The 19,407-nt window shown below is 36.4% G+C and overlaps 1 protein-coding gene across 1 annotated transcript in view; it reads left to right on the forward strand.

Moving 5' to 3' along the window:
* LOC131846875 (uncharacterized) overlaps nt 1–15,283 on the forward strand; it is a 32,399-nt gene extending 17,116 nt beyond the window's left edge. The window contains 8 exon segments of the mRNA XM_059196298.1: nt 913–1,088; nt 3,169–3,578; nt 9,021–9,210; nt 11,145–11,566; nt 12,057–12,229; nt 12,479–12,588; nt 13,171–13,324; nt 14,872–15,283. Coding sequence (XP_059052281.1) covers nt 913–1,088; nt 3,169–3,578; nt 9,021–9,210; nt 11,145–11,566; nt 12,057–12,229; nt 12,479–12,588; nt 13,171–13,324; nt 14,872–15,282 — 2,046 coding nt within the window. The 3' untranslated portion in view covers nt 15,283.
* Nucleotides 15,284–19,407: the final 4,124 nt, after the last annotated feature.

Genomic DNA, 19,407 nt, shown 5'->3' on the forward strand with positions numbered 1-19,407 from the left:
TTGTATATATATATATATTATAACTTTATACAAAATCACATGGGTGTATTTTTATCTCATCGGTTTTTTCTGAAGTTATATTTCGGTTGAAAGGTGAGGTGTGGCAGCGTAATCACAGGGTACAAAGTAATGAGTCATAAGAAATAGCAACGAATGGCAGTATGGGCATCACGGGCGCCACATAAAGCCGTGATGTCTATTCATATATAAGGGTGACAGTTATCAGGTAGTTTAGCTTCGTCGAGGCCGTGATCTCTATTTTTTTATAGAATGATAATGGAATACGCTGTCGAGGCACCAGTGGAGGATGATAAGATGAACATGAGGTCTGGTCAGTTAGCACATGATGAAAAATTTACCAAGAATTTATCATGACGGTTTCCCGCGTGGAGGTCAACCTGACAATCCCTCCGCCCTATAGGCTACGGTTTTTTTTGTGGATGATAATGGAATGGTGCACCCCCCTGCGCTAACGGTATACGCAGGCGACGCACCAGTGGAGGATGATAACATGAGCATGAGGTCAGGTCAGTTAGCCAATCATGAAAAATTCACCAAGAATTTATCATGATGGTTTCCAGGGGAACCACGTGGAGCTCAACCTGACAATCCCTCCGCCCTATGAGCTACGGTTTTTTTGTGGATGATAATGGTATGGTGCACCGCCCAGCGCTAACGGTTTACGCTGGCGGAGCACCAGTGGATGATGATATGATGAACATGAGGTCAGGTCTGTTAGCCCATCATGATAAATTCACCAAGAATTTATCATGACGGTTTTCAGGGGGAGCCGCATGGAGGTCAACCTGACATGGTACTTTGCTAGCAATAAGATCATCAGTCCACATTACTAATAATCACCCTTCCTACAAGGTATCAGATAGATCAGATTTATCATTTTTCCATTCACAGGAGAACCGTAATGCTTTCCGGGAAAACCTACTTCAGGCTACGTCACTGGACCAGGAGTCAGTGGAGGACCTGATACACATTTTAGCTATCATGCTGGACCAGGCCAGAGATCTCTACATGAACAATTTCCAGCATCGGACACTGGGAGAGTTTGATAGAGAACTGTCTACGTATAGGTGAGTAATTACTACTAAACTAACGTTATAAACGCGGAAGTTTGTCAATATTGATGGATGGACGTTTGTTACTCTTTCACGAAAAAACTACTAAATGGATTTTGATAAAATTTTACAGTAGTATAGCTTATACATCAGATTAACAGATATTATCTTATTAATATTATAAACGCGACAGTTTGTGAGTATAGATGGATGTTTGTTACTCTTTCACGCAAAACTACTTAACGGATGTTCAAGAAACCTTACAGTAATATAGCTATATATAGATCAGAATAACATGACGACCTCGGTGATCCAGCGGTCTAGCGGTCTAGCTTTACGACCGATTAAAACGGATTCGATTCCTCCACGGCACAAACATTTGTATTCATGAGTATGATTGTTTGTATCGGTCTGGGTGTTTTCTATGTATATTATGTATTTACATAAAAAATCTATGTATATGTATCAGTTATCTAGTACCCATAACACAAGCTTTAGCTAGCTTAACTTGGGACTAGATGGCGCTGTGTTAATTGTCCTGAGATTATTATTATTATTATATGTAGCAAGAATATTTTTAAAACAATATTTGTTCAGATATCATCGCTTCAGAAACAAGTTTCCTACTGTGGATAGGTACCAAGACTATATAAATTCAAAAGGTCACACGAACCGAAGCGTTGAAAATTTTCGCCCGTAGTCGTCGTATAACAATTACTAGGACTACATAAACAACTAGATGGCGCTGTGAGAATTGTCCTGCGATTATTATTATTTGTATGTTTTGCTTTCTCAGCCATTTTGCTGGGTTTTTACTCTTTGTGGCGTACCACATTATGATTATGATTATTATTATTATTCTCCCTATCGTGTCATTCTTTCAGCCATTGCTAGTTTATTATTATTATTATTTTCCAAATATTCTCATCTCCCCTCTTAAGGAGAGGAGATGGCAACATACCCCCGGTAGAAGCACAGTCGGCCGGGGTTCAGGGCCCCAGGGAGAGAAACCGGCGTACAATGCGGGCAGAATCTAACAGCACCGCTTTCTGCATCTTTCCCGGGAGTGAGCCGCCCCGGAATCCCAACCGTCTGAGATGTTGCTCCAGACTGGTTGGGATAAGACCGTTCACCGATATAACGATTGGAATGATTTCGGTGGACACCACCCCCCACATTTATTATTATTGTTATATAGGCTATACATAAATTTCATGGTGAAACCGCGGGCACAGCTTGTAGGCTAATTTAAAAAGATATAATGTAAATTGGGCGAAATATAATGACAAAGGTCAAGTAAGTGTGATGCAGACGAAGTTACCCGGGACAGTTACTATAATATATATGTTTGTTCAAAATATACCCTGTATCATCGTAAGCACAGATTATTATATTAGAGTCCGTTAGTTTTCTGTTCCTGCGCTTTGCCTTCCTCTCCCTTACCTACAGTACTGAACCGACTGTACAGCGGCCTTGACGCGCGCGCGCATTGTGTTGTGAATTAAAATAAACTAGAACTGTGTAAACCTACTGTGAAGCTGGAAAGCTAGCGAAGATACCTTCGAGACCCTGAAGCCCAAGAAATCCGCAGAACCATAAAGGTAAATGACTGACGCTTCCCTAACATTTTGGTAGCAGAGTAGTTTCCCAAACAATGTTATACTAGTTGACCACCGTAACTCAGGACAATTCACACAGCATCGTCTAGTCCGAGCTTGCCTTATGGGTACTAGACAACTGATTTTTTTTTTTGTGGATGATAATGGAATGGTGCACCCGTCTGCGCTAACGGTTTACGCTGGCGGGGCACCAGTGGAGGATAAGATGAGCACGAGGTCAGGTCAGTTATCCCATCGTGACAAATTCACCAGGAATTTAACACAATGGTTTCCAGGGGGAACCGCGTGGAGGTCGACCTGACAAGGTACATAGCTAGCAATGGGGTTATCAATCTTCCCCCCACTAGACAACTGTTATAAATACATAGACAATCATACTCTTGAATACAAATGTTTGTAACTTGTAAGGAATCGAACCCGCGTCCATCAGAAGTAAGGCGGTAAGCATATACCTGTTTTTTTTTTTCTATTATCAGATCTAAGAAATGGAACAAGCTCAAAGATTATTACGACGCATCATCAGCATGCCTTATTGACGCGGTGAGAAGGGACCCTGAACTCCGTCGTGAAGACCTCGCAGATCCTCTGAACGTCATGAAGAATATCCTTAACTGGCTGTACAAGGGTGCCAAAGAAGACAAGAAGTACCTCGGTCCAGTCTTGAAACCTTACCTAGACGATCTGTTCCATAGTTCTTTAGAAAATGGATGGTTTTTGGATGAGTTCGATGCGAAGTGCTGTGAGAAAGATTTGGAGAGTCTAAGGGAGTATTGTATGGGAGTGCACGATGGGACATTGGAGCCCTGTATGGGATTGCTTGACTTGGCGAAGAGACAAGCCTGGGCGAAGGCTATGGTGGACTTCGTGGACAGGTTTCGCCATGTGGGTAAGTGCTTTTTTTATATGGATTGCATAGGCAAATTGATTTATCACTTGATGGTGGTGATGAAATGATGAGGGTATGTGGTGATATCTTCGATGATGTTGATCACGAAGTTGTTAACACACTAACTTATTATTATAAAGAAATAAATATTACAAATAACAAAATCAGTATCGTTAAAAAAGTACCAAAGGCGGTATCGCAATCAATCTGAAAAAATAAACCAATATACATTCCAAAATTGTTCCTTCGACTTCGTCCGCGTGGAATTTAAGTTTATTTTTCTAAAATAAAAGTAGCCTAAGTTATTACATCAGCTATCTGCCGAAAAAGTCCCGTCAAAATCGGTCCAGCCATTTCAGAGATTAGCCGGAACAAACAAACAGACAGACAGACAAAAATTGTAAAAAATGATATTTTGGTGTATGTACCGTATTTATATTCATATGCATGTAGTATAAAACGGTTATTTCAATATTACAAACAGACACTCCAATTGTATTTATATGTATAGACATTAATAATATACATAAATCTAGGCGCATAACAGTGAGAAAACATTTAATATATGTTGCTACGACATAACCGTATATAAATATCAATCACTAGTACGTACTGAATATAATATAATATAATATAATACATAACGATCTAAAGAGAAGTATTTTTAAAGTAAGTTAGGCAAACGAATATGAAATCGAAAACCTCTTTTGAAGCCAATTTAAAAAAACTATTCCGTTGAGAGCAAACAAACTAAACTAGTTATCACGTACCCATAACTTATGCATCCCCAATATTTTAATAAGGGTACAAAAACAAAAGCCCACTATTACATATTGGAGAGGCGGCGGGATCAAAATTTCAGAGCGGTCTTGCATTGCTCGTGAATACGTTAACATTTTAAATTTGACTATTCGACTAGGAGCCCTCGACTTCAAGGAGCCAGTCTGGTTTTACTCGGCAAACTGAAAGTCGGGAGGTCGTCGTGGACTGGTGAAAAGTTAATACTAGTTGAGACTGTTTAACGTAGATCTAAGTCCACTAGAAATGTACCATGTAGTGTTCTCAGAAAATAATAGGTTATTCAAATTCAAATTCTATAATCATTTATTCCTGTAGGACATTTTAGCCGTTTATAATTTTTTCCCTACCGTCAAGTTCAGTATATAGATCCAATTGAGAAGAACTGGCAAGAAACTCAATTGAATTACTTTTTTCTTTTAAAGCCAGTTTATTTACAATGTATATTTATATAGGTGTCTAACATTAAATAAAAATCGCGTGCATGAACAACTATTGCTATGCACGCTCGACATTTAAGTAATCGTTTAGTGAGTAATAAGTTTTGCTCAGTAAATATGATTATATTATATACCTACGTCAGTTTTTTTAATGGCACTAAAGTATTGAACAAGCTGACGTCCCAACAGGCCATGTTGCTTGTCGTCTATGTTCTTGAGGAGTTGTTCTGCGCACTTTCATGTGCATCACATAACAGATTTGGAATATTTTTATCCCAGTTTTTGCAACATTTTTTATTGTTTCTCCTCTCGTATTAATTATAACGTGTTATTATATACCCTATAGCCTACATAATAGATGCTAGAAACAGTCCTCTTTGTTGAGGCTGCTTTGCAGAAGCTGCTAAGAAGTAACGCTGCCATTTTTTGCATATTATTTTGTATTTATTTTCCGTATAGTATAGAATAAAGTAGCTTCGCTGTCTCTTCGGTTAGATCTTTTAAACTACGCAACAGATTTCAATTCAGTTTTTAACAACATATAAACCATCCTCTTGCAGTCTTGCACCACTGTATAGTGATGTAAGAGAAAGGTTTATACGTAAAATACATGTCCACAAGTGCGAAGCCGGGGCGGGTAGTATTATAAAGTAATAAAATAAAGATTTTATTTTACTTCACAAGTACACAAGAAATCTTATAATATAAATCTTAGTATTGAAAGTTTGTTAGTATAGATGTTTGTTGCTCTTTCACGCAATAACTACTGAACGGATTTTGACGAAACTTTACAGTAATATAGCTTATGCATCAGAATAACATATAACAGAATAACATATAAGTGGACACAGCTATTATAAAATATATTTATAGTTCGTAAAGTATAATGCCACTTCCATTTGGAATGTATGGGTGTAATCAGTTTGAAATTGTGGCGACTTGCAAATCCCAACTAAGTTCTCGATACAGTGGCTGTGAAATCACGAACTTAGTACATTTGGGCTACACTATGCACTTCAGTGCTTCTTGACTGCTAATTATAAAGTATGATGCATTGTGGTGCACAATCAACCGACTTTGAAAGTAGAAAGTGATAAATTCGATTCGAGGCTGAATATTTTTTATATAATAAGAGTAATATATCTATATATATAAAAATGAATTGCTGTCCGTTAGTCTCGGTAGAACTCGAGTCGGTTGAACCGATTTGGCTAATTTTAGTTTTGAAATATTCGTGAAAGTACAGGGAAGGTATAAACGGTGATAGAATATAAAGAAATTGCATGTAAAATAGTAAAAACAACAATTTTATTTTCCCATACAAACTGTTCGTACCTGTTAAATAGGGTTCGTTCAGAAATGTATTGCTTTACTAAACTTCAAAAATTCCATGACATATTATTTAATTATTTATTTATTTATTTGAGCGACCAACAAGACATAGACCATGAGGTTACAATTATTATAACTTGCAAAGAGTTCAGGTATATAGTGTTGACTTAATTACTGGTTGCCACGGCATGCGATATTGTTTACAGAAGTTTATATATATATATGTATACAATTTTTTTGTTTTTTTATTTATTTTTTATTTATTTATTTTTTATTATGAAGCGGAATGGAGATCGCGGGGTCAGATAGTTAATAATAAATCTATATTTATTGACAACGATAATACGGTAGCGGTTTCGGCATGGTCGCGGGTACGATTCCTCGCATAGTACAAATATTTGTATTTATGAGTATGATTGTTTGATTTGGATGTTTTCTATGTATTTACTCTTTATTGCACCAGAAGTATATTAAAAGAACATAAGCTACTGTTTATGTTCTTTTAACATACTTCTGGTGCAATAAAGAGTAAATACATTAATAATTACTAAATACTCTAATAATTGTCCCACTATACGAGCATTGCAATACTTAAATTATTTTTAGATAAGGTCCAACGTGCTGACGTATACACAGAAGCTTTACCTTCTATAATGAATAAAATAATATTCTTATCATTGTATAGTTTAAAGTAGTATATAGTTTTAAAATATAAACGTTTATATTGTGTTATTTAAATAAATAAATAAAATAAATAAATGAATATGTAGTAAGGTACATCAGGCGGTCTTATCGCCTAAGCAATCTCTTGCAGACAACCTTTGGGAAGGGGAGAGACGACAGAAAGTGGTAGATGGCACAAGAATGGACTAGAGAAATAAAAAAAAGGCATAGCAATACTAAATAATAATAATTTATATATACTACTTACATATACATACATACATATCTATTCATCTATACATAAAATTTGAGTGTCTGTTTGTAATATTGAAATAACCGTTGTGTACTACATTCATATGAATATAAACACAGTACATACACCAAAATATGTTTTTTTACAATTTTTGTTAGTCTGTTAGTTTCGGCTAATCTCTGAAATGGCTGGACTGATTTTGACGGGACTTTGTTTCCAGGATGTAATAAGGAGTAACTTAGGCTACTTTTATTTTAGAGAAATAATGTTAAATTCCACGCGGACGAAGTCGCGGGTACAGCTAGTTATATATAAATACACACACATGTATTATATATTATGTATGTAGGTATTTCCAAAAAAAAGTATCTAAGTAAACAAATCAATATTTATATCAGTTGTACCCGTAACACAAGCTTACTGTGGGACTAGATGGTGCTGTGTTAATAGTCCACAGTTATTTATTCAATCTGCACCCTACAACCGAAACAGCTTTTTAGAAACAAATTTAATTCATGTATATATTTTTTGTTTTCTTTTAAATAAAACGTCAGCAAATGCCCTTTTCGCTCGTTTCGTAGTCAACATTTATTTGATTTATGGACCTTTGGTATTGAAATAACGGAAATATCTCATTTGTCATCTCAACAAATCCATAAAAAGATGTCAAAACGACATTGAACGAAAATTGAGCGGCGAACGGAAGGGGGAAAGTCAACAAACAACAATAGAATATTTTCGTTTGAAAACTTCGCCAGTAGGCTTAATAGCTTTGAATTATAATAAAAGCTTAATTAAGTTTGGTCCAGCCTCGGTGGCTCGTGGAAGAAATGTTAAAGCAATTAGCCGCTCTTTGAGAGGACGGGGTTTTTTGTAACTTATTTATTTCTAATACGGAATGACGCCTTTTGTTTTTTATAGCGTTATTATATTGTTATATCCGACTGTCGAAAAGATAAAAGATTTAAGATTGAGGATTTGAATTACGTCATTTGGTTATATGTATCTACTTTGATGGAAGTGTTTTTATTTACATGTAATGGTCCGGTATTCGAGTAAATAAGCATAAAATAATAAAGACGTTTTAAAATACCACATATATATGTATATATATTAGAGTCTCGTCTAGGATTCGCACGGGTGAACATTTTTTACACTTTCGATTACTCAATTGAAGTATTAATTATTGAAATGTGATTTTTTGACATCAGTCTACAGGACTTTATTTCCTTTTTATGGTATTATTGTAGATATGTATTCCACTTATGTTCTTTTAATATATGTAACTACATATGATGTAGTTATATGTTTAATAGACATAACCATACTATCACTAAGCTATTGACAGACCTTAAGTATTGATTGTATAGCGGTAGACTGGCCCCCTGTCACGTTGGATAAAAATATATCCAGAGAATTGTGGGAATGCCAAATATTCCATCATGATACGACAATGTTGGCTGTTGATAATTCCTTTAATCCCCTCCATTCGTCATATAGGCAAAAGCACCAACGTGCCGAGCCATTAAAAAGAAGAAGAAAAAAATAGCTTTGAATAGGGACATACTCGAAGACATACTCGAATGCGAATTATAAATCAATATCTGCCTTCACACAGGAAAGAATGAGCATGTAAATGTAGACAAAGAGATCCAGGAAATATCGCGCGCGTCGCCAGCACGCATTCTTTGCCTAAATGCACCAACGTGCCGAGCTATTAAAAAGAAGAAAAAATAGTCGTGAATAGGGACATACTCGAATGCGAATTATAAATCAATATCTGCCTTCACACAGGAAAGAATATGAATAGAAAAGAGATAGAAAATCATTTATTCAAATAAACTTAGCTATTGAAGAAAAAATACTGAATTGACATAGTCATCACCGTATGAATTTTTTTTTTCTACCTTTGAATAGTCTCATTTTTTTTATATCTATATCTATATTTTGTTTCAGATTTCCGCCTTGTATTTCCAACAGGGGATGGCATGGCTATCTCGTATCCAATAAAGTTGCCTTCACGCCGCGAGCACAGTTCAGCTCGCACACTCACATTGAGTAGGCGAGATAAGGCAGAAGCGAAGTTGCGTCTCGCTAAGAGATGTGTGCTAGCAGCGTTCACAACAGCGATTGTTGGAGATAGATGGTGAGTAGGTGTTTTATTTTATTAGCTGTCTTTACACGTCAGCTCCGTTACGCACGAATCAGATTTCACGTAGGAAAGAATGTGCATGTAAATGTAGACAAACAGAATGAGAAAGACTACGGTAAACATTTACCAACTGATTACCGTATCCTTGTTATTTTAAGGAAGGTGTTACATATGAATGGTTATAAGTGCAAAGGAAGGACAAAAAAGAGATAAATGAACTGTGAGAAAGATGATATGGTAAGAAAGGGAGTAAATAACGATATGACTGCGAACAGGGATGAATGGAAGAGAAAAACATATTACGCCGACCACGAATAAATGGGATAAGGAAGAAGCAGATGATGATGGGCCGTATCTTTGTTTACCAACTTCGTAGTATAGCTGGCGCGCGTGCTCTTTTATTTTATACAACATAGTTACCAGTTCCCGCATTCCCGCTTTCTTCGGTCATGCATGCTTTACCGCCGTGCTATATATAACCGCCAATTTGAAATGATATTTTAGCTTCAAAATGGCGGATATCTGAATATGGACTAAAAACATAATTATAGAGTTCTTGATAAATCTTAATTGTGTCTTTGAAAAATAAAATCCTTGGAATAAAAAAATAAATTTTACAATAAAGTGAATTCACATGAATCAGAGGGGCAATCACGTCAAATATCTATTAACGGACCATAATTTGCCAATCTATACCCCATAGTTTCCAAAGAGACCGCAGCAGATGCAACGAGATTGCCCGTCGCATCTCGCATTTGGGACACGTACTTACATTTCAACTTGTTGTGTTACGATCAATATTGTTTTTGTAACAGCACCTTGCCTTTAGAAGCAACTTTTTAAGGCATAGCAACTTTGGTAGATACGTTTTCTTGGTGTAGAGTTTACGCCTTATCTTAAGCGGATTTGGTTTTCACACAGTATTGGCTTGGAAATCAGGCTCGCAGGACCAAAGAATGTAGGGGTTCTGTTTCGTTCTTCCGTAATAAGACTTATATTGGTTTGATAAGCTTTATCCAAAATAGTCTCTATGAGTATCAATGTTCTAGTACCAATACTCAAAGCTCTGCATTGTATGTGACTAGATGGCGTTGTAAGCTGTGGAGGGGTTTCTTAAAGTCTTCCTATAAATCTGTTACCGGGCCGTTCTTTTATCCACAAATACTCCAGAGATTCGAACCAAACAGTAACCTGTAGTTTTCGTACAGATTAGAAGAAGCATCCATAGCATCTTGCATTTGAGACACGTACATGGAAACTTGTTGTGTTAACGATCCATCTTGTTTTTGCAACAGCGCCTTGTCTTTAACGGGACGCAACTTTTTTATTGCTTCTACTCAGGGACGCTTCGATTAATTTGTTTTATGTGTATCAACTGATGGATTCGGTAGTCGAGAGGATTACATTGTTTGTATCGATAATCGTAGGTTTAGTCCCCGGACAATACAGACGTTTCGTCTAGTTGTGTTAATCATCGATATGTCTATTTGTATTACTCTATGTTTATTTATGACCACAGACTATGCACATAATAACAGTGTTATAACAAGCTACTGACCTAATAATAATATTTTATAATTTCATTACATGGGGATGATTGTTGCAATTTTATTATGGAAAGTGCGAAGAAATGATTACATATGTATATAATATTTATAATAGCTATTTATAAAAAAGTTTTTCAGTATTTCTATCAGTTCTCTAGCTGATTTGCGTAACTTTGCCTACGTATTCACGGTTTTGTCACTTTTTCCATTGATGGTCATCTCCTATTGGTCGTAGCGAGATGTTATATAGCTTCCTCGATAAATGGGCTATCCAAGAATTTTACAACTCATACCAGTAGTTTCTAAGATGAGCGAGTTTAACCAAACAAATATACTCATTTTCTTTATAATATTAGTAAGATTAGCATTATTAATTTTTAGCTCGAAACTAAATGGAATAGCCCGTCAAGAGAGTAGCGAGGAAATATTAACTAGCATCAAAAACGGCAACTACTGGCGAAGCAACACACGACCCGATATCATACCTTCCACATCAACGCAAGACATTGCTAAAGAGAACAATGAGATACTGAAGGTGAGGCGAAGGTCCAGGAGAAATAGACCAGTAACCTCATACGGGTTTCCAGAAATTTCCCTAACCAACCAATCGGACACGAAGACGATGCGACGGAAGTACCACACCCTGAGGAGTTTGGTGTATACAGAGCCGGTTGAGAGTATCAAGGAGTTGCGCGAGAAGCCAAGGTCTGCAGGATCAACTATGAGGAATAAGGGAGCTCTTAGCAGACCCAGTCTATTGGAGACATTGGACTTTATTAATAGTGTCAAAGATGCGTTGTCTGGTATGTACTACATTTAAGTAAGTTTAAGTATAGTAAGCTCTATTCTACTCGTCTATATTCTATTCTATTCTATTCTAATATTATAATATTACTAGGTGACCCGAACAATTTCTTTGTCACATTTTCTATTACTTAATGGATTTAGATTATTTCGTTTAATTCCACTATGTTTACATACACAAGTATGTTTGAAACCACAAATATTCAGTGCGGAAAATTGACCACCGCTACTGAATGCGTGACAACTTAGTGATCAAATTTCGACCGTTATTGGATTTACACCCATCGGTAAGAGACAAAACTCTTCTGAACGAGTCATCGTGAGGCAACTGATAGAAGGTGTCACAGCACCTCCAGTAGCCATGGTCATGTTTTCGAAACTGAATATTTATGGTCTAAGTATGTATATATTTACAAAAAATGTATTTGACCTCTGCATACACTTGTAATTTGAATAAAGTTTTGATTTAAATAAAGTTATGTAATTTAGTGGAGGAATCAGGAGCCTCTGATGTAGAGGAGACAGCCTGGACAGCGGAGGAAGAGTGGCTGATAGGACAAACGGCGCCCCTGAACTTGCTCGCAGCCCGCTCCGGGGCACAAGCGCTGCATCTCACTCTCGGAGACTTGGTACTGGCACTACTGCAGCGGGGAAAGTTCACCGTGAGTATATATTCACGATTTTAGTCCCAGATGGAGTATTTAGTAGCATTAGCTACTTTTATACGTCACATTCTTTCACGCACGATCTGGCAACTTAGTTAAAACGTCGAGAGAGGCAAATGACTTTTATATACTATAAAATTATTGGTTTTAAAATTCGTTTGACTATATTAGTAATGTGTACTCAACGCAAAAGTTTAGAATTATGTGTCAATGCATAATCCTGTATGTATATTATATTAATTTCAGATACTTCAAGAGTTGTGTTCATGGCTGGGCGAGTCCAGCGAAGGTGCTTTGTTCGCTCTCCACCGGCTGGGCCGCGCCGCCAGGTCTAGAAGCAGCGAGAGAGCCACCAAGTGAGTATTCGGCGATCGTGAGACGGCTTCTAGTCTAGAGGTTTAGCACATCGTTTAACTTTCCGATGGTTCCGTATGGAAACCATTTTTGGAAGCGTTACCACATTTTCTATTGGTGATCAAACTCTGCTCGTATTGAGTCTACACCCATATTGCAACTCTGAACGAGTCATAATCAGGCAATGAATAGAATTCGGATGTAGCTAAGTAACTTTGACGGCGACCAGACTTATACAATTATCACTAGTTCCCAACTAGTTTCCGCACTGAATATTTATGGTCTCATACATGCTACTAGAAACGGAAATAAACAAAATAATATAAATCCATTATCTAATGAAATGGACTTTCGCAAAATAACACCTAATTTGATAAAAGAAATACTTAAATATATAATTACTAGCCGTGCCTCGGTTTCACCCGCGTATTATAGAAAATTATAGCCTATATATTATTCAGATCTATAAGCAATATTACTGCTAAGTTTCATCAAAATACGTCCAATACTTTTGCGTGAAAGAGTAACAAACATCTATCCATACTTACAAACATTCGCGTTTATAATAAGATATCCCCCTGCAGTTCTTGGAAGCTCCCTGAAGCTGAGGGTTCCACTGTGGAACCACCGCAGAAGTACCGCAGTAGACCACCAGATCAGATATCAGGGGATGAAGCACCACCCCCACCGCCACCTCTACCTAGACGCGCCTCTAAGGATAAGGACAATCGGGTATAAGTTTTAAGTATAATAATATTGTGAATGAGATGGATGCGTGGTGTAACCAAAATACGAGGAAGTTTGAAAGTTAGCTGTTAGCCTGTTATAGGCAAGTTGCGAGGTAACAGATTGAGTTGGTACGGGCATGTTATGCGGAGGAACGAGGATCATGTCTTAAACAAAGTACTTAACGTGAACGTGGATGGATGGGAAGGGAGAGAACGACAAAAAGATGGATGGATTGTGTGAAAGAGATATATAAAATAGGAATCAGTGGATGAAGAGGCCATGCCGACCACAAATAATGAGATAAATACAAAGCAATGATGAACAATATTGTACATTAGTGATGAAGCGATAATTTGTTTAACTGTGATGCTTCTGATAGTCGCGGATACGAAATCTTGCATGGTGAAAACACCATCTAGTCCTAAACCAAGCAGAACTTTTTCTATGGCTATTAGATTCCTGACAGAAATGGTTATATATATTTTTATTTAATACATACATAATATATATTTGTTTTCAGAATAACCTTATGTAGAAACTTTTTTATATCATTGGAATAAAAAATAAACCTTTTCGCCAGTCGGTCTACTCTCTAAATCAATTTCCATTCATCGATGTAGGAACTCGCTGCTCAGTATCTTTTCGTATTCTTTAATTGCATCTTCTATTATATTTTATGGCTTATGTAGTAGTGGCTACGCGTCCTCTAGCTTACAGACAGTCAGACCCACGTATTAGGTGTTTCATATCAATATTTCTATTTTGTACCCTAACCTTGTATTCTATAATGTAAAAAATAAAAACATCCCAACGTTATATGGCGAATATTCGTTTTCCTGAAAAAACTTCTCCCTTGTTTCCCAGCAGAGGCCGTACTTTCATTGCTAACTTCTGATAAAAAGTTTTCCATTGATATTTTCCTTCGCAACTTGGTTACGGGATAGGAAAATGTGTTTTTATTGAATTTTTCTTGACGATAAGTGGTAGCTGATATCCGCCGTCATATTGTTTATCTATAAATACTATAAAGCAAAGTTGTTGTTTTTCAACCGACTTAAAACAGGAAGTTCCTTTGTATTTTTTTCTGTTATATTCGGATGTATTTATGTGTGTTACCTTAAAACGTTTTTCAAGAAGAACCGACTTAGATGATTCCCATTCCATTATCATCCATAAAAAACTTGTACATATGTTGAGACTAAATGGAGATGTGTGAATTATCCTGTAGTTATTATTCTATACGATGTAACGCATTAATTGCCTTAATTTTTATTTATAAGTTACCCTTCTTTAGTCTTATTTTTTCGTTCAGCTTTTAAAATTCTATAGTAGCTGCATATTATCTTTAGGAAGGCAGTGGTGTCTGAGGTACAGGCTTGATCTAGTTTAGACACTACAGCACTGGATTTGGTGTTAAATAGTTTTTAAGAACTATTACTTTATATATGTAAATACATATAAAAACTTAGGTCCATTTTGTAACTATTTTTTTGGCGCAATAAACTTACTATTATTATTATTCTACGCTTATAGAAATGAACATTTTCATTATCCAGGTAAACATATACACAGACTACCTGCCTCCCAAACGTCATCAAGATTTGGAGCAACAAACGTATTTAGATTCCACCAACATGAAATTAAATCAAATAAAATTAAACGACACATATACGGGAATTATAAACCCTATATACGACATAAAGATGCCCAGAGACAAATTCAGTGTGAAGAGGTCGAAATCTTTAGGCAGAAGTTTTAGTTCTAGACATCTAGGGTTGGAGGTGACTAGGTATAATATAACGTTGGGTCGCAAAAGTGGTAAGAAGACCAATGATGTGGTAACAGCCATAACTGGAGTGACCGGGGAGACAGGATTGGAGCCGAGGAACGGTTTCTATCAGAGAACTAATGGACAAGCGGAGGTCGTTGGAGATTCTTACAAGATCAGTAGTGTTACAGTTGAATAAACAAATAACTAATTTTCATGTTTACAAATAAAACGTTTTGTAATAAATTGACAAGGTATTTAATTTTTTCCCCTAATACAAGAAGTACGGCACATAGCAGAGCCAAATTTGGTATGCGACGCAAAAGGCCATTTTCGCTAGGTAAAAAAGGGTAAGTAATGTAATCGTGTATTAAATTTAGCATAACATACATATATTCGAAAACGAAAGATGGTCAGAGAAAAGTTCAGAGTTCATAAATTGTTTATTTATGAACTCTGAACTTTTACGTAGTAATTTTAATTAGAAAAAGAAATCTTATACTAGGAATTTTAGTCCCACGTATTTAAATTGATTAGGCAGAAGTTTTAGTACTAGACATACCAAATCTTTAGATAGGTAATTAGTTCTGGATATATAACATTAGGTCGCAGGGGGGAAATGGGATTGTTAGTAATGTGGACTAATGAACCCATTACTAGCAATGTACCATATCAGGTTGACCTCCACGCGGTTCCCCCTGGAAACCATCGTGTTAAATTCCTGGTGAATTTGTCACGATGGGCTAACTGACCTGACCTCATGCTCATATTATCACCCTCCACTGGTGCCCCGCCAGCGTAAACCGTTAGCGCAGGCGGATGCACCATTCCATTATCACATACAAAAAAAAAAACATTAGGTCGCAGAAGAGGTCAAAAGACCAATGATGTGGTAACAGTAATAACTGGAGTGACCGGGGAGATAGGCTTGGAGCCGAAGAACAGTTTCTATCAGAGGAATAATGGACAAGCGAAGGTCGTCGGCCATTCTTCCAAGATCAGTTGAGTTACAATTGAATAAAAAATAACTAAATTTATTGTTTAAACATAATAAAATGTTTTGTAATAAATTGACAAGTATTTAATTCATTTCCTATAATATAAGAAAGTATATTGAGAAAGAAAAGACTTTACTCCTTCTTAAAAGGCTGGCAATGCACTTACAATTCCCCTGGTGTTACGAGTGCTCATTTGCGGTGATAATCATTAACCATCAGGTGAGTTCACTATCAAGTAGGTGATAACGACAGTCCATAAGCAGAGCCAAATACAGTATAAGATACAAAAAAGACAATTTTCACTAATGGATTCAATTTTTGTAATAAAGGGCTCGTCCAAATTGAATACATCATATTTGTCCATTAAATTTAGCATAGATCCGATGCTAAAAGCTGGTCATAGAAAAGTTCAGTGTTTATAAATACAAAACTTGTAGTAGACATTTTAGTACCAGACATTCAAATTGATTAGGCAGAAGTTTTAGTTCAAGACGTGACAAATCTTTAGGTAGGAAATTATTTATTCCAACTTACGACCTTTATTATCTATGGCCGGAATTTATTTTTATGGGTGATAATGGAATGGTGCACCCGTCTGTGCTAACGGCTTACGTTGGCTGGGCACCAGTGGAGGGTGATAAGATGAACATAAGGTCAGGTCAGTTAGCTCATCGTGACAAATTCACCAAGAATTCATCAGAATGGTTTCCAGAGTGAACCGCGTGGGTCAATTTAACATGGTTTATTGCTAGTAATGTGTTCATTAGTCCACATTACTAACAATCCCCTTTCCCCTTATGGCAGGTAGTAAAACAATAAATGTTAAAGTTCTCGTGTAGCAAACGCTAAATCCGACCTGTTTTAAACGTGATTGAATTATAAACATCCGGACAACTCTCCCATCTCATCACATTAGCAATATTAGTAAAGTTCCACTCTATTCCATTGAGGTACTCAAAGGTTGATTGGTACAAGTTACACTACTGAGGTAAGTCCGCCATTGTACTAATTCTCGTTAAGAAATGTTTTTATTAGATTACTATCGTACGATAAATTAATCAATAACGACTTCGGTGGTGTAGTGGTTTAGCACACTGTTTACTACCAATGGTTGCGGGTTCGATTCCTCGCACGGTGCAAATATTTTTATTCATGGATATGATTGTATTGTATTGGTTGGTGTTTTATAGGTATATTCTGTAAGTATTCGCAAAAAAAGTATCAATTTATTTATTCACTTGTCTGATATCTATAACAAAGGCTCGGTTTAGCTTGGGGCTAGGCGGCGCTGTGTGAATTGACCATGTATATTTTTATTATTAATTAAATTAAATATAAATATATAATATATTTGTTTGTAAACAGATTACAATAAAATAAACACAAACTTTTAAGACAAAATTACCACAATACCTCAGGGAAAATGCTGAAATAATAGGTTAACCAGATAATAAGTCTAGCGCACACAATTGCTCAGACGAACACTAATATTTTCGTTTAAAAAATCTATAATAGATTAAGGTGGGCAAGAATAGAATTACGAGCGGTGATGGTGAGTGTTCACGTAGGTTGGCAAGCGGCCCCTAAAACCTACACCCGGGTCACAAGTCCCGGGAACTGCTCGGAGTTTCCCTCTCGAAATCTGCCACACGATGAACCCGGCACCCGCATGGTCAATCTATGGAATGGGATTTGTGACCCCATTGCTAGCAATGTACCATGTTAGGTTGACCTCCACGCGGTTCCCCCTGAAAATCATCGTGATAAATTCCTAGTGAATTTGTCACGATGGGCTAACTGACCTGACCTCATGATCATCTTATCATCCTCCACTGGTGCCCCGCCAGCGTAAACCGTTAGCGCAGGCGGGTGCATTATTCCATTATCATCCACAAAAAAAAATCTATGGAATGCTAAGAATTCTCTCATTTAAGAAAAGTTAGGGGATCTTACTTCGTTTTATTTATGTTTATTGAGTTTTTATTTATATCCATGTACAGACAGGATCAGATATATATTTATTTATGTGTAGTACCTGTAGATGTGCACGGAACTGTGATGCTTAAGTACAAAATGCCGTTTGACCATTTTATCAAACTCGGGAGTACAGTGAGAAACTTTGTTACCGCCATCTCCAGTCTTGCCAGCAATGTTTGGGAGAGTCCACTACGTAAAGTATCGAAAACCAAATTCTTAAACATATGTTAATCTATTTATATATTTCATAAACATATTGATTTAAAAAAACAATATGATTATTGAAATATTGTGCACAATTCAGTCATGCTTCATTAAATGGAAGTAACCGTTCTAAAGTTAAAATATTATCTAAAAAGTTAAGCACTTAACTTTTTAGATAATAATTTAGAATGGTTTAGAAACACTTAAAAGGATTTAGAAGAAAATTGTTATTTATATATTTAGTCACATAAATAATATAATTTTCTACGCGTTTCAAAACCGAATTTTAGATTTTATATGTTTCTGTGTTACCAAATATTTACCCTCCAAATCACTAATTGTTGGGAAAATTGCCAATTTCCCACCAAGTGGTTGAGTCAAATGCACCTCATTTACGGGTGAAACAACCAAACTGGCAACACTGTCCATCGTTCGCCTTAAACTTCATTATATCCTTAAAAGTATCGAGGGATTGGATCCATCAAATGTAATACGACACCTAATGTATCGACGTCTTTAGGTACAGGATATATTAGAAGTCTCGTACATGCAAGACGCTATTAAAGTATCCAGTTACAGAGGGTTAGGGGTAGCTGTTATTTGATTTGTATATATTTATAGCTATACGTTTAGATCTAGTTACTTTAATAATAATAATATTTATTTATTGCCAGTAAAAGACATAAGCATACATTTGTTCACGTACACTGTTCACTTAAAGAAAAACAAAAAGGAAATTAACCTCTTAAACTACGTATAAATTAACAGACACAGATTCTAGGGAAAAGGGGCTGACTCAACTAATGCTCTGAGTGTAGCGTTTACACCTACACTGCACAGCTCTAGAGTTTCAGTCAATCCCTTTCATAAATAAAACTACAAATAATACGGGGGTTGCAAGAATTTTTATATAACTTTACATTGTGTATTCAAAATGCGTAATATTTTATTCCGTATATCTTCTTTCTATAAAATGTTGGGACTCTTGATACGGCACGATGAATTTCTGATAATTGTTATCGAGGGAACAGGAAAACAGGTGAGGGGAAGTCCAAGGCACGAATACATCAAAAAAATTAAAGACAAATTTGATGTCGGAAGGTCGCAGGAACTCGAGCTCCACCGACAAGAGTGTGGCTCTTAAC

This window comes from Achroia grisella, unplaced genomic scaffold (genome assembly GCF_030625045.1).
Source record: "Achroia grisella isolate CSIRO2021 unplaced genomic scaffold, CSIRO_AGI_Agris_v1 utg512, whole genome shotgun sequence".
NCBI lineage: Eukaryota > Metazoa > Arthropoda > Insecta > Lepidoptera > Pyralidae > Achroia > Achroia grisella.